We start from the raw sequence: 14061 nt of genomic DNA, 5'->3' as shown, positions 1-14061 counted from the left end.
ATATGTCGATTATGATATTGTGTAATAGGAAATTATTAATTGCATTAATTGTCAACGCATTAGAAATATTTTTCAAGCGTGCATTGCTTAAATTTTGTTCATTTATAATAAATAAATTATTGATAATTATTTGAACCATAAAAATAATTAAAAATTTTCAAGTGTTGTGGTTGTGAACTTAACTTAAATCTTATGTGATAAACATAAATAAAGGTTAGTGTATTTCATTATATTTCAAAATAAATTTTTTCTTATTTAATTGCTCGCAATTTATAAGTTTTCGCTTCTCTCTTTCTTAAAATTTATAATAAAAGTATTTTTAATATCTTAATATTCAGTACAGTGAATAAATTAATTAATAAACTTGTCAATAAGAGCATGCCAGCCATGACAGTTATACTTTGATACCAATTCAGGTATCAAAAAATGATCCCATATTCTGGATCATTTCTTGAAAATGATCCAAATATTTGGATCAATTTGATACCTTATATCGAATCAAAACGTTGCATTCTAAAATGATACCATCAAGTTTACAGTGTATGTAAATCTAATGTTTATTTCCATTTTCACATTCACTTTCATTTATTTTAATTTTCGCTGATATTGACTCATTACTCAAGGGTTTTCGGGGTCGCTGATTACGAATATGAAATCAGTTTTTAAAAATTCAAAGTTTTCAAGATTGATCGGATTATTTTGAAACTTGTTACTCGGGGGGTTTTTGGGTCGCTGATTATGAATCTGAAGTCAGTTTTTTAAAATTCAAAATGTCGGATCCAATATGGCGGACGACAAAATTAAAAATTGATCGGATTGGTTTGAAACTTATTACTTGTGGGTTTTCGGGGTCGCTGACTACGAAGATGAAATCAGTTTTTCAAAATTTAAAATAACGGATTTAATATAGCGCAAAATTTTTCTAAATTAATCCGATTAATTGTTAATTTTATCGTCCGATATATTGGATCCGCCATTTTGAATTTTGAAAAACTGATGTCAAATTCGTAATCAGCAACCCCGGAAACTGTAAAATACTAAGTTTCATAAAAATCCATTAAAATTTTTTTCAACACACTTTTGTCCCAAACTGTAAAATCTCGTCGACAGCTAATGGGTTAATTTCTAATTGGCGTTAGTAGATTTTACAAAATTCTTTTTTTAACGTATAAGAAACGTCGAACAAGACTATATTTAATAAATTACTAACGATGTAGTAATAAAAATCTAATAAATGGCAATTTTGTTTTTTAAATTAAATAAAAATTTTAAGTTGAAAATTCGATCGAATGTTAAACAATAATAATTTTAACTAATTATTTATTTTTAACTAAATTATTATTACAGTAGAAATATTTATATTTTCATCAGTAAACAACTTTTAGTTTCTTCAATAAATTAGTTATTTTAACTAATTCATATCTATAGAGAGTCTCTTCTTTAGGTCTTTAATCAGGACTGCGGAAAAAAACAACTAAAACACTTTCATCTGAATTTTTCAGCAGCCTGCTTCCAGTGCTTGCCATTCCAAAAGATGATTGCATTGCTAGTAATGAAGATAGTGAGATCGATAACTTTGATGATGATGATGTTGATGATGATGATGTAACTGGACTCTGACATATTTACTTTCGGTTAGATGAGTATACAAGCGAGACAGATTTCGATACAGATATACCCATCTATTCAGTGTTCGTATATAAGAGTTAGAAAATCATGAAATATTAAGAGATTTTTTTAAAAAACTAATAAAATTCTAATGGCGAATAAGACACGATCGAAAAGAAGTATAGTTAATTTTTGTAATTTAATTTTTTAAGCACTCAGAATTTTATATATACCTATATATTTACTTTATTTAGACCCACACTGAGAAACAATTATTTGGACCAACTAAAAATTATTTAATCCAAGTAAATATTTTTCAAATAATTTGAATTACTTGAACCAAATAATTTTATTTTTCACTGTATATTATATTTGACACAAATAAAATTTATTTTAAACAAATAAATATTTATTTAACCCTGAGGTGAATATATATTTTTTTATTTAGGTGCGGTGTCCAGTATAACACCGTATTTAAATTTTTTTTTTAATGAAAGAACACTTTAAATTTGAATCAGTGGAAAGTACCCTAAAGCTGATTCGGTAACAGTTCATTCATTCAAACAGTGTATATACCGTAAAATGGGGTGTTAAGAGATTGTGGGGTATTAAGAGATTTAAATGTTTTTTCGACTTTAAATATTTATTGTGGCAAAACTATGCGCGATAGTTAATATTTATGAAACTGGATTTGTTTATTAGAATATTGTCTGAAAAATATTTATTTACCAAGGTAAAAAATAATTTTTAAGAATTTTGATTTTTGAATAATAATAATAAATAATAATAATAATTATAGATTTGTCAATTTTGTTGAAAAGTCACAATTTTCAAAAATATTAGAAGCATTTAAAAATTTTTTTTCATGTTTTTTCATTTAACAAAATTTGTTGATTGTTTAAAAACAATAATTTAGTTGTGCGAAACAAAAAATTTGGTAGACCGAACAAAACGATTCATCAAAAAAATTTAGTTCTGACAACCAAACGGCCTAGTTGCATCTATATATTAAATAAAAAATTTGGTAGAGAGAACCAAACTTTGGTAGATGATACACTAAACATTTTTCTCAGTGATATTTTAAGAAAAACTGTTAAGTGACAAATTTTGTTTCAAAGTCAAAACATTTTTTAATTTTATTATATCAATGAAAATATCGTGTATATCGGTCTATGATACCAACCTTAACCGTAAGTGTAAGTAAATTCTTGTATTGGTAATTTCTGCGCCTGTTCTTGCGCAACTAATTCTTTCGGTTATCATAACCTGCAATTATTATTTTGACGTTTTCGTATGCTTCTTTAAACATATAATCATCATGTAAATACTTCAATTAATTATAAATAAAATACTTTTAATAATATCTCTAATTCATTGAAAACAGAAATAACAGAAACTGCAAAGCTATTAATAACCAATAGTTAATTTGAAATTTTGATGGACTTTAAGATACTTAAATTTTGATTTGAACTGTTTCTGAGTCTCTTAACACCGTAATCTCTATTATAGCTGCCAATCAGTGACTTCTCGCTGAGTAGTCGCATTTAGAGAGCATAAAATGAATTTGTCCTTAATGAAGTGTAGTGACATTTTTAGTAGTCGTTTAATTAGAACATCCACCTTATATTGCACTTTATTTAATTATATCTTCAAATAGTACATTCCAATTAGAATTTTTAAACGATTTATAAACTTTGAATCGAAAATTTATTTGGTCACAAAAATATTAAATGCGAATAGAGTAGCAGAAAAAAGTAATACGTTGCAAAATTGTAGCTAAAGAGTCAAATTTTGAAACGGTATTAACCGTATTAAATATCTTAATTTTTCATAAAATTTATAAAATTTTATATTTTATTTATGTTACATTATTTTATTATTATTTTTTTTTAAGAATAAAGCTAAAATATTTACCTTGCATTTTTAAAAGGTATTTTTTATCAGTGGTGTCACAATAATAATAAAAAAAAAATTTCAAACTAGAAGTAGCTTGATGAGATAGTCTCTGTAGCGACCAAGCGGCAAGCAGATTTTTACAGCATGGGAATTTTATGAATGTGGATCTGAAGCTTTATACCTAATATTAAGTTACTATTTTCGTCATGGAAGAGGGGCATATAAAAAAAACTCGAAGCCTAAAAAGTCAAAAGTTTTTTAAGCATGAAAAACATAAAGTTCAATGTATTAAAAATAACTGAATTTTTTAGTTACACTATATAACAGTATCAGTAAAAATTTGTCTACTGATCAAGAAGAAAAAAAATTACTGCACTTTAAATAAATAATTTTTTAAATTGTAGTAATTTCTAATATTAATTGATTAAATTAATATTATTTATTAATTGAAATCAAGAGTGATTTAAAGTGAAATTTTATTTTATTGATACGATAAAAATAATGTATTTAAAAAAAAATTTAATTCCATACCTCTTAATTCAACGTTTAATTATTAATTTGAAATGATATGCATTCTTTATTATATCTAAAGTACAGTGTACTTCCATCTGCACTGATAAATATATTTATAGCGAATGAGCCAAAAGTTTTGAACGTTCAAATGAACAAAATATTTTTTGCAATCTATAAATTAGTAGAAATTATAATGTCAATGTAAAATAAAACAGTAAATTAAACAAATATTAAATTAATAACTTCTTTAGATATTTAAAACAATATTTTGTAATAAAATTCGTACTTAAAGAAGTTACAAAAAAAGATTTTGTTCATTCGAACGTTCAAAACTTTTGGCTCATTTATAGCGATATTAATTTTAAATTCCTAATTTATCTTATAATATCTAGTGTTTCTAATTTGGAATTTATTTCGTCAACAACTTTTTATTGCTTTTTTAATATGTGATACAATTGTTATTTTTTTATAATTAACTTTAATTAAATAAATTAACTAAAATAATTAATTACGTAACTTTAATAAAATAAATTAACTGACAATAAATAAATGAATTAACTTTAATTAGATTACTTAATTACCTAATTAATTGCCTAACTTTATTCAAATTAATTAAATAAATAACTAACTGTAAATAAATAAATTAAATAGTTAATAGACATCAAATTAATTACGCAATTAACATTTATAATTATTAACATTTTATTAATTAATTAAAATTAATTTACGTATCTTTATTTGTTAAGTAATTAACTTTAAATAAATCAATTAATTAACTTCAAATTAATGTTTAAACAAATATATCCGCTTTATAATTAATTGTACAATTTATGTTATTTTTTGTATAAAGAAAAAAATTGAAAGGTTTATATATTGTCATCGTTTTAAAGATGACAAATGATAAATCAGATTTCTATTGAAAGCAATTTTATAGAAATAAACAATCATTTTTCCAATACCATTTTATGGTGAAATTGAAAAAAAATATTTCAAAATTATGACTTTAAACTCCAATGGATTTCAGTTTAGTTGTACATATCCATTGGAATTTCAAATTTAACGCTAAATGATATACTTCATTTTCATCGATGTATCAACTATTTTCTCTTATTCAGAATTTTTCTATATAATTACAATCATACTAATTATTATAAAATGTTACTTTTTTAAAAATAAATAGACTTTTAAAAATTCTTTGTAAACAGATATTTGATATCAAAAATATGAATAAAAAATTTAATAAAACAAACTTTTAATATTATAATTCAACTATAATTTCATGAGTGTAATTAAATTAATCCCTTGATTAGCGATCAATATTATTAGCTTTGAAGCTTCTTGCAATAAAGTTAATAAAAAATTTATAAAGTGCACTTTAAAAACGATTAAATATTAAAAATTTATAATAAATATGTTTTATTAATAATTAATTAAATTATTAAATTATTAACTATTTTTCCATAAAATAAAATTATTAATTGATTCATTAATTAGTACACTGAAAAAAAAAAATTATTTGATTTAAATACTCTATTACTTGTCTATTATCAAATAAATATTTATTTGAATTAAATAAATTGTATTTCAACCAATAATTTCTGTATTTAATTTAAACAAATATCATTTAATTTACTCAAATAAAAATTATTTGATAATAAATTATTTGATAAATAAATTAATTTTATTATTTTAATTTACTTTTAATTATTTTTACTTTTTTTCAATTTTCTTGCTTATGTTATCAGTAAATTTAAAAAAATATAAATAATTTGTATTTTTAAAGTATTGTATCCCCTCCGAACGACATCTAATTGAAATCGTGAGAATTTTGTTTTAAATTGTTAACGATCTTAAATGCTAGACAACCTTTTATTTCTAATGTAATTTAACGTGAATACTTTTGTCTTTCAAAATAACCGTCCTTGAGACGATTTAAAAAAACGAATCCATGGCTGGTAATGTTAACTCAGAACATTAAACGCGTTTTTCTTACGAACAGGATTTTAACAATAAGATATCTTTTGTCAGATAATGTACTTTATTTAAATAATAAATAAATATTAATATTATTTTTATAATAGCAAACAATAATTTTTATAATAAAATAATAATAATAATAATTTTATAAATTATTATCATTTAAACAAATTCTTTTATTCTGCAAAAGATATGTGAGGGGTGAAAAAAAATGTTATCGTTCACATTCAGAGAAATGTACCACAAAAAAACAGTTCAAAGCTCAAAAATATAGAATTTAACGAACGTGTTTTTAATTCAATTGTTATTATTTTCCAATTAATTGCCGTATCCGATGTCATCATTGACGCATAAAATCAAACATTCAAACAGACAAATCAATGAAATAATATAATCGAGTTAATTTTACACAAAACTGATTTGTCTGGAGAATGAAATTTTTGCTCTCTTTTTATAAAACTGATAATAGGATAAAAAAAGTTAAATAATGATTACAAAATTTTATGCAATCATTTTTTTTATACAAAATGTTAAATTACACTCTAAATTTGAATTAGTTAAAACTGAGCTACTAATTCACATTAGTAAGAATTTTTACTAATTTTTAGTAAAATATTACTATTTGATTTAGTAGTTCAAATTTTTTTTACTAAGGTTTTAGTGAAAAGTGACTAAAAATTAGTGAAAATTCTTACTAATTTTAATTAACAGCTCACTTTTCACTCATTCAGATTTAGAGAGAAAATGAAATTACACCCCTGTTTTGTTTGAAAATTTATTCACTGGATCTCAAGAAAAAAATTTTTTATTTAAGACAACTAAAAATTTCAATTATTCATAACTTTAACAAAAAAAAATAATTTTAGTTTAATATTCCCAGACACTTATTTGATTATACAGTAGAATTAAAAAATACAATTTAACATTGAATTATTCCTTTTTGAAAATTATAAGTGATCCGTTTGAGAAATTCTAACTCTATTATCAAATTATTTTTTTCCTATGACAGAGTAATTTTTTTCAATTTTATTTATTTTATGCTCAAGAGATGTGAACTCGGATATGAGTGAGCAATGAAAAACAATTTTAAAAAAATAGTTTTTGGTTGAAAATTAATTTTCTTATTCTTTAGGTGATACGTGTAGGAGAAATTATAATTAAATTTCTTTCTCCAGAATACCATTGTTTAGTTGAGGTAACATAATAATTAAGGTATTTGTCGCGTGTTTACTAGTAAGAAGTTGCTGTCTATTAAAATACGTTTTACATATAATAAATATGCAATATTTATTTATTTGTTATAGTATTATATATCTTTGTATTTATTTGTTATTTATTTTATTATTTTATTTATTATTAAAAAATTAAAGAAAGTTAAATATAATTAAATTATTCATTCTAGTCGAACAATAATAAATCGAAACTAAGTTTATTATTCAGAGAAAATAGTAAGTAACTGATAAAAAAAATTTGGATAGTTATTATGTAAAACGTATTTTAATAATACCGTCTACCGGGGCTATTTTGTCAACCTAGGGGCTATTATACACAATGCCTGTTTTTTAAAAATAAAATCTTTGTTTTTAAATATTTAAGCTTAAAGCTTTGGGTAAATATATAGTCTTATTGTTTTTCTACAGATGGCACTGAATATAATTATTTTATTTTTTAACAGAAAGCAGAAAAAATGGCGTAATGTTCCGAAAATTAGGTTAAAATTTTCAGACGTGGGCAAACTTTATATAGTATTTTTCATAAAGTTTTTGAGTTTTTCGCAAAAAATATTATCAATTTACTTCTGATGATGTATACGACGTTTGCTAACTTTTTATTGCATATTTTAAAAGAAAAGTGTAGAAAACAAAAAAAATCAGAATACTCGGGGTAATTATAAACACTTTAAAAAATCAGTTATTTATTAAAAATTTTGTTTGTAACAAATAAATAATTTTAAAGTACATTAGTTTCTATGATACTTTTATGTCAAAATACTAAAAATAAGTAAATTATGAGATTGCATGGGATGCAAAATAATCTTAAAAAAAAGTAACTTTAATTATTATTAAGATATTTTTTAAGTTTATTTTCACACTTTTTTCTTAAAATAACTTATAAATATTAGAGGAAACCATATTGCGGGTTATTTACTTAATCTAAAAAATATTAATTTGCTGTTTTTTAAAAATTTTAATTTTTAAACTTTCAAATTTGTTGGCATAATATTTTAATTCCAAATTTGTTACATTATTCCGTGTAAAAAATTATTTTTTGCTTCTTCTTTTTTAAATGCCCCAGAATATCTATAAAAGAGATTGTATATTACCAAAAGCCATCAAAAAAATGTTCACTCTACTTTATAAAAAAATAGTGCAGAATAGCCCCAACCGAGTGTTATTAGACTACATTACTACAACTTCGACAAAAATTTTTTTTTGTTAAACCACAGGAAATCAGAGTTATGTTCATAACGTAACTCAAAATTTTTTTTTTTAATTCTGAATTTTAGTGAAGCGAAGACTAAAAAAATGGCTTTTTCTGACCATAATAGCCCCGGTTGACGGTATAAATATCAGTCAACTTTACCTGTCGTACCTATTTTGTTTAATGATTTTTCAAAATATATTTATGTTAATACTATTTTAATATTAAAATTTTTTAGAAAATTTTAATGAAAATTTGATTAAAATTTTTTCTATTCTCACCATAATCCGGACGAGTGACCGCTTGCACCGCCTGTTCATTTTTCTTACTGCGTATCACTGGTTCGCCGAGGATAGTAAAGTTTCTTGGTCCTACGCGATTCACAAACACTAGATACACTTTACCCCTTTTAATATTGGCCCTCACCACTCCACCACTTCGATTATCTTGTTGTTTAATTCCTGCGTTATTATTGTTGTCATCATATCCACAGAGAGTGGATTTTGTTGGTGTGGCCTTGTCACGGAAGTGCAATCTGACGCTATCATTCTTTTGCAGAGGCACAAAGCCAGTCTGACTCTTGTAAACCTGTCTTACCTCAAAGGTAACGGCATAATTTGATCCAGGCTTCCTAAGGGAGGACATACTTCTGGCCTTCCCTTCAAATACTGTCGGAGCGAGAAATGCCCTATTTCCAACGTCCATATCGGGACACCAATTTCTACCACGACAATTATTTTTCATTCGACACCGTCGTCGTTGCTCACGAGGTGAATCTGATTTGGTGCGATTTTTTCTCATTGTAATTGATCTTGAAATTCTTGGTACCTCAACTGATGACGAGGAAGATTCTAAAATTTTACTTAAATTCATTATGACATTATTTTCATTCCAATCAAAATTTCTTCCAAAGTAAGTGTAAAAATTGGCTAAATCTAATTGATGATGATGAGATTTAGATGTTTTTTGATTGTATTCATGGGGATTTATCGGCGTAATACGATATCCAAAGTCATTTTGAAAAATATCTAAAGACCTTGTTTTTGGTCTTTGATATTGTTGAAAGGTAATTTTTGGATAATTATCAAATGGGGACCTCGAAAGCTTAGCTGGGGGTGCCGAGGCAATGGCAAAGGCGCCCCAACAGCCGCTCAAGATTCCGGCTAAAATCAAAGATCCCCACATTATCTAACTTTGATGATCTTTGACTCGGGGTGAGGAGACCTCTACTACCCCGAAAGGGTTCCTCACCCGGAATCTTTAAAAAGAGTTCTTTTCAGTGTTTCTCAATTCTCAAAAATTATTTTCATTGACATTTGATTATACAGATAAAAACAAAGGCGTATTCCTTCACTTGTGTCTAAAATTTAATGACTGTGAAGGCCTCTCTTTAAAGTGACCCTTCAAGTCAAGTTGTTTATTTCAAGAAGTATTGTACCATTGATAAATGGTGAGAATTCCCAGACAGTTTTGAGGGTGTCTAGCCTTTATTTTTTGCGGTACCGTTTTACTCTTCATTTTGAAAGAGTTTTGCGGGTCACCGCACACACTAGTCCTATTAAGGACAAGACGCGCACTACCGCAAAATTTCCAACTTTAGTCTTATATATTCTATCAAGATTCCACTATGACATGTTAGTTTTTTTTCATTAAGACAAAAATATCCCAAATTTAGAATTTACTTATTGACATAGATAGTTGACACTGTTTTTAAATCAAGAAGTATCGCGTTGCACTTTACGAAGAAGGATCTGCTTGTCGTCTGCCTCTTTGAATCTTCGCCGCTGCTATTTAAATATCATCGTACGTACCACGTAAAGCGCTTCTCAATTTAGGTGTCGGCAAAAATGTTTCAATGAAAAAGAGCCATGAAAAATTAAAAACAGAAAAAAAGGAATTTATTTATTAACACAATCAAATAAAATTTAAAGACACGTGGTTCACCAGATAACAAGGGAGGAAGAATATTGAAAAAAAGGAGGAACACATTGATTTACACTGAAATACTATTTAAATATATGAGAATTAAGTCTTGTGAGACAAAACATATCGGAACCTCGTGGTTCACGTTCATGTCTCGATTTATATATGAGTATGTATGTGTGTGTATGTGTGTGTAAAAAAAGGTCGTCGTTAACCGCCGACACGCGGATGCACGCGACGGTTCAAATTAGACTGAACGTCCCGCTCACAGAGGCAAAGGCCGGTCACAGAGCTAGCGCTCCTCGTGGACGCCGGTCGAGGCTTTGCGCGCGCAGGCAGCGACAGTCGCGCGCGCGACGCGGCGGTCTCCGGGACAGCCTTTAGAACCTGTGTAACAACGACCTAACAACCGAAGAGGAGCCGCACGCGCGATCTTCTTCCATCTCACTCGCACTTGATCTTCATTCTTCGTGTGTCCCCTTTCATTCAACACCCTTTCCCCCCCATCACTTGTTTCTCTCTTATACTCAGTCCACTGCCTTTAACCTCCCACCCGCTTCAAGACTGTCTGTCTGCTGTTTATACTGCAAATCTCGTTTCTTCCTACTGATTCTTCCACCCTGCCACAATCTATAAACGCTTTCCTCAATTATCATTTTTCAGCTCACTTATTAGACGCTTATACTTCTCTTTTTTTTACGGACTTCTACCGTTTTGCGTCAACAAAACTATATTAGTATTTTTCTTACTCTTTCCTTCTCAAAACATCATTTTTTTAAAACAGTAAAATTAAATAATGTGCAAAAATTTTCCTGAAACATGTCAAAAATTGGAAATTTTTGTAAAAATACGCAAAATATTTTTATTTTACAGTAATAAATTGATTTTTAAAATATTAATTAAATTAAATACTGAATATGAAACAAAAATATGTTTTTGTACAATTTTTTATAACAGTTTTTAAAAATTTCGTATCCATACTGTTTCTTGAAAGTGGTGTTAACGGTTATATAGTAAAAAAAACCGTAGATATTACATTTGATAAAAAATATGAATTATTAAAAAATGCGTACACCATTTTGAATTTGCCATTTTCAATTTTGAAAATCTGTCATCAGATTAGTTATATTAAAGATCCTGAAGACTCCTATAGAAGTATATTTACCAAGTAGTTACCTACTTCGGATTCGTTAACAGAGACCCTGAAAACCCCCAAGTAACAAAGTTCAAGTGAATCAGGGAAAATTTTAATATTATGTTCGCCATTTTGGATACGCCATTTTGAATTTTTAAAATCTGTCTTTATATTCATAATCCGCGATCCCGAAAACTCCTGAGTTACAAATTTCAAGTTAATCCGGCAAAATTTTAAAAATATATCCGCCATTTTGAATTTTTAAAATCCGACTTTAGATTCTTAATTAGCGACCTAGAAAACCTCCGTGTAACAAGTTTCAAGTGAATCCGGTAAAATTGTAAAAATATGTCCGTCATTTAAAATTTTTTAAATATGACTTTAGATTCGCAACCTGCGACCCCGAAAACCCCCGAGTAACAAATTTCAAGTGAATCCGGCAAAATTTTAAAAATATGTCCTCCATTTTAGATCCGCCATTTTGAATTTTTAAAATCCAACTTTAGATTTGTAGTCAGCGATCCCGAAAACCCACAATTAGCAAGTTTCAAGCGAATTTATTGAATTTTGAGATATTGCATCAATGATTATGATCTTACTCTTGGCCAATGTGAAAAATGTCTATTACATAATTTTTTTATAGAGTTTAAATTAGGAAAAATAATGTCAAACTTAATAAGAACTAAAATTTTTACATTTGGGCGTTAATGAGTTAAGAAAACAATAATGTTATAAAATATTGTTGGCATAAAAATAAAATTATTTTATTTATGAAAAGTAACAAAATGTTCAAAAGAAGAGAAAATCATATAAACCTCCTACAAGTTCTAAAAATATAAAGAAATTTAATCAAAAGTCAGTTTTATTACACAAAACAGTCTATTAATTAAGAGGGGAAATAGGTGTATAGAACGGCGTTTTTGCATTGATGTTTATGAATTTTTTTAAGACATAAGGGATTTATATAAATTATTGCTATTGTGAGGTTACATTACACAAATATTTGAGAGTATATTCTGATAATTTTCATATATTTTCACCAAAGTGTACACAATTTCGAAAACAGTCGTTTCGAGAAAAACTTGTTTGAAAAAAAGTGTCAGAAAAATTTAACCCTTTGAATCACGCAATTCGAAAATAAGCAAAATGTTTCAAACAGTACTGTATAGGGTAATTGCACTAATTGCGGCGAGATTCGAGTCAAAACACCTTTGAAATAGAAAATTCGACATTTCTATTGTATAAACTCAATTTAAGACTTATTAAACTTAAAGCTTATGTTATTAAGATATTAAAAAAAAATTTTAACTCTATAAAAATCGATTATTTAAACAAATATGAGAAATTAAAACTAATACCGTAATTTTCTATTGCGGCGAGTTTGTATCAGTTTCGGTGTATCAATTTCGGTGACCAAAATTACGTGTATTTTGAAGATACTTTGCCCGCCGAAATTGAAGCCAATGGAAATCTTAAAAATGTTTCAATTGCGGAACGGAAAAAAATTTGATCTCAAATAATTAAATTAATAATTGTTTAAATGTGCATCTTTATAAGTATTTGTATCAAAAAAAGATTGAAATAATTTTTTTTAATCATTTGGCAACAGTTATATTAAATATAATAGTAATAATAGTTATTTTTTATGAACGCGCCGTAATTGGTGCACTCGCCGTAATTAGTACACTTACCCTACCCTGTTGAAAATTCCTGTGAGGAACACACAGGATCTTATTTCGAGTTCCTTCATAAGTTTCCTCGTATGTTCATATGTGGTTTACCACACATAATGAACTTGTGTGTGAACTATCATGGTTTCCCACATGTTGAAAATAATTACAACAGGGGCCCAGATAGCACGTAAACTTGCTGCAAGCTCGCGGCAAGCTTGCTGCAAGCTGGTCTGAGCTAGCGAAATGTCCCACCCAGGGCAAGCTTGCCGTGAAAGCTTGCTGCAAGCTGATCTGAGCTAGCGAAATGTCCCAACCAGGGCAAGCTTGCCGTGAAAGCTTGCTGTAAGCTTTCCAGAAAAGGTTGCTGCAATCTTGACATGAAAGATTGCTACAAGATTGCTGCAAGCATACTAAGAATGATTGCGGCAAGCTTGCCGTGAAAGATTGCTGTAAGCTTGCTACGTAAGGTTGCAGGAGAATTTCAACAAGCTTCTGGAAAGGTTGCTGCAAGCTTGCTGCAATTTTAAAAAAATACATTTTAAATTTAAAAAAATTTTAATGGTTTTCTAAATTTGAAAATCCTTGTGACGTTTATTATTATTAATTATTATGTCAAATGTTTAATACATTTAAAAAAATTTATTCCTCTTTTCAATAAGTATTTTCATATTTTAAATAAATAAGATCAAATATAACAATAATAACATTGATTAATTAACAAATAAAATAGAAAACACAAAATTTCTATTTAAAAGCATATTGAAAAAGCCCGCCGTTTTTCAACTGTTTTTCAACTGATAAAAACAGTCGAGGGTTAAGAGCAAGATTTTTTATTCTTTGATAGTTGGTTGAGTAGGTTCTCGGTTAGGGTCTTTGATTAGTGTATGTCGAACCCGGGTTCAATTCCCAGTCCCC

General features: G+C 27.2%; 1 protein-coding gene across 1 annotated transcript in view; it reads right to left on the bottom strand.

Moving 5' to 3' along the window:
* LOC127285722 (protein vein) overlaps window positions 1-10803 on the bottom strand; it is a 533094-nt gene extending 522291 nt beyond the window's left edge. Inside the window, exon 1 of the mRNA XM_051311860.1 lies at window positions 8697-10803. Coding sequence (XP_051167817.1) covers window positions 8697-9600 — 904 coding nt within the window. The 5' untranslated portion in view covers window positions 9601-10803. The remainder of the gene's footprint in view (window positions 1-8696) is intronic.
* Window positions 10804-14061: the final 3258 nt, after the last annotated feature.

This window comes from Leptopilina boulardi, unplaced genomic scaffold (genome assembly GCF_019393585.1).
Source record: "Leptopilina boulardi isolate dan_hultmark-lab unplaced genomic scaffold, ZJU_Lbou_2.1 LbouV2_341, whole genome shotgun sequence".
Classification (NCBI taxonomy): Eukaryota; Metazoa; Arthropoda; class Insecta; order Hymenoptera; family Figitidae; genus Leptopilina; species Leptopilina boulardi.
This window is presented reverse-complemented; position numbering and strand designations above follow the sequence as displayed.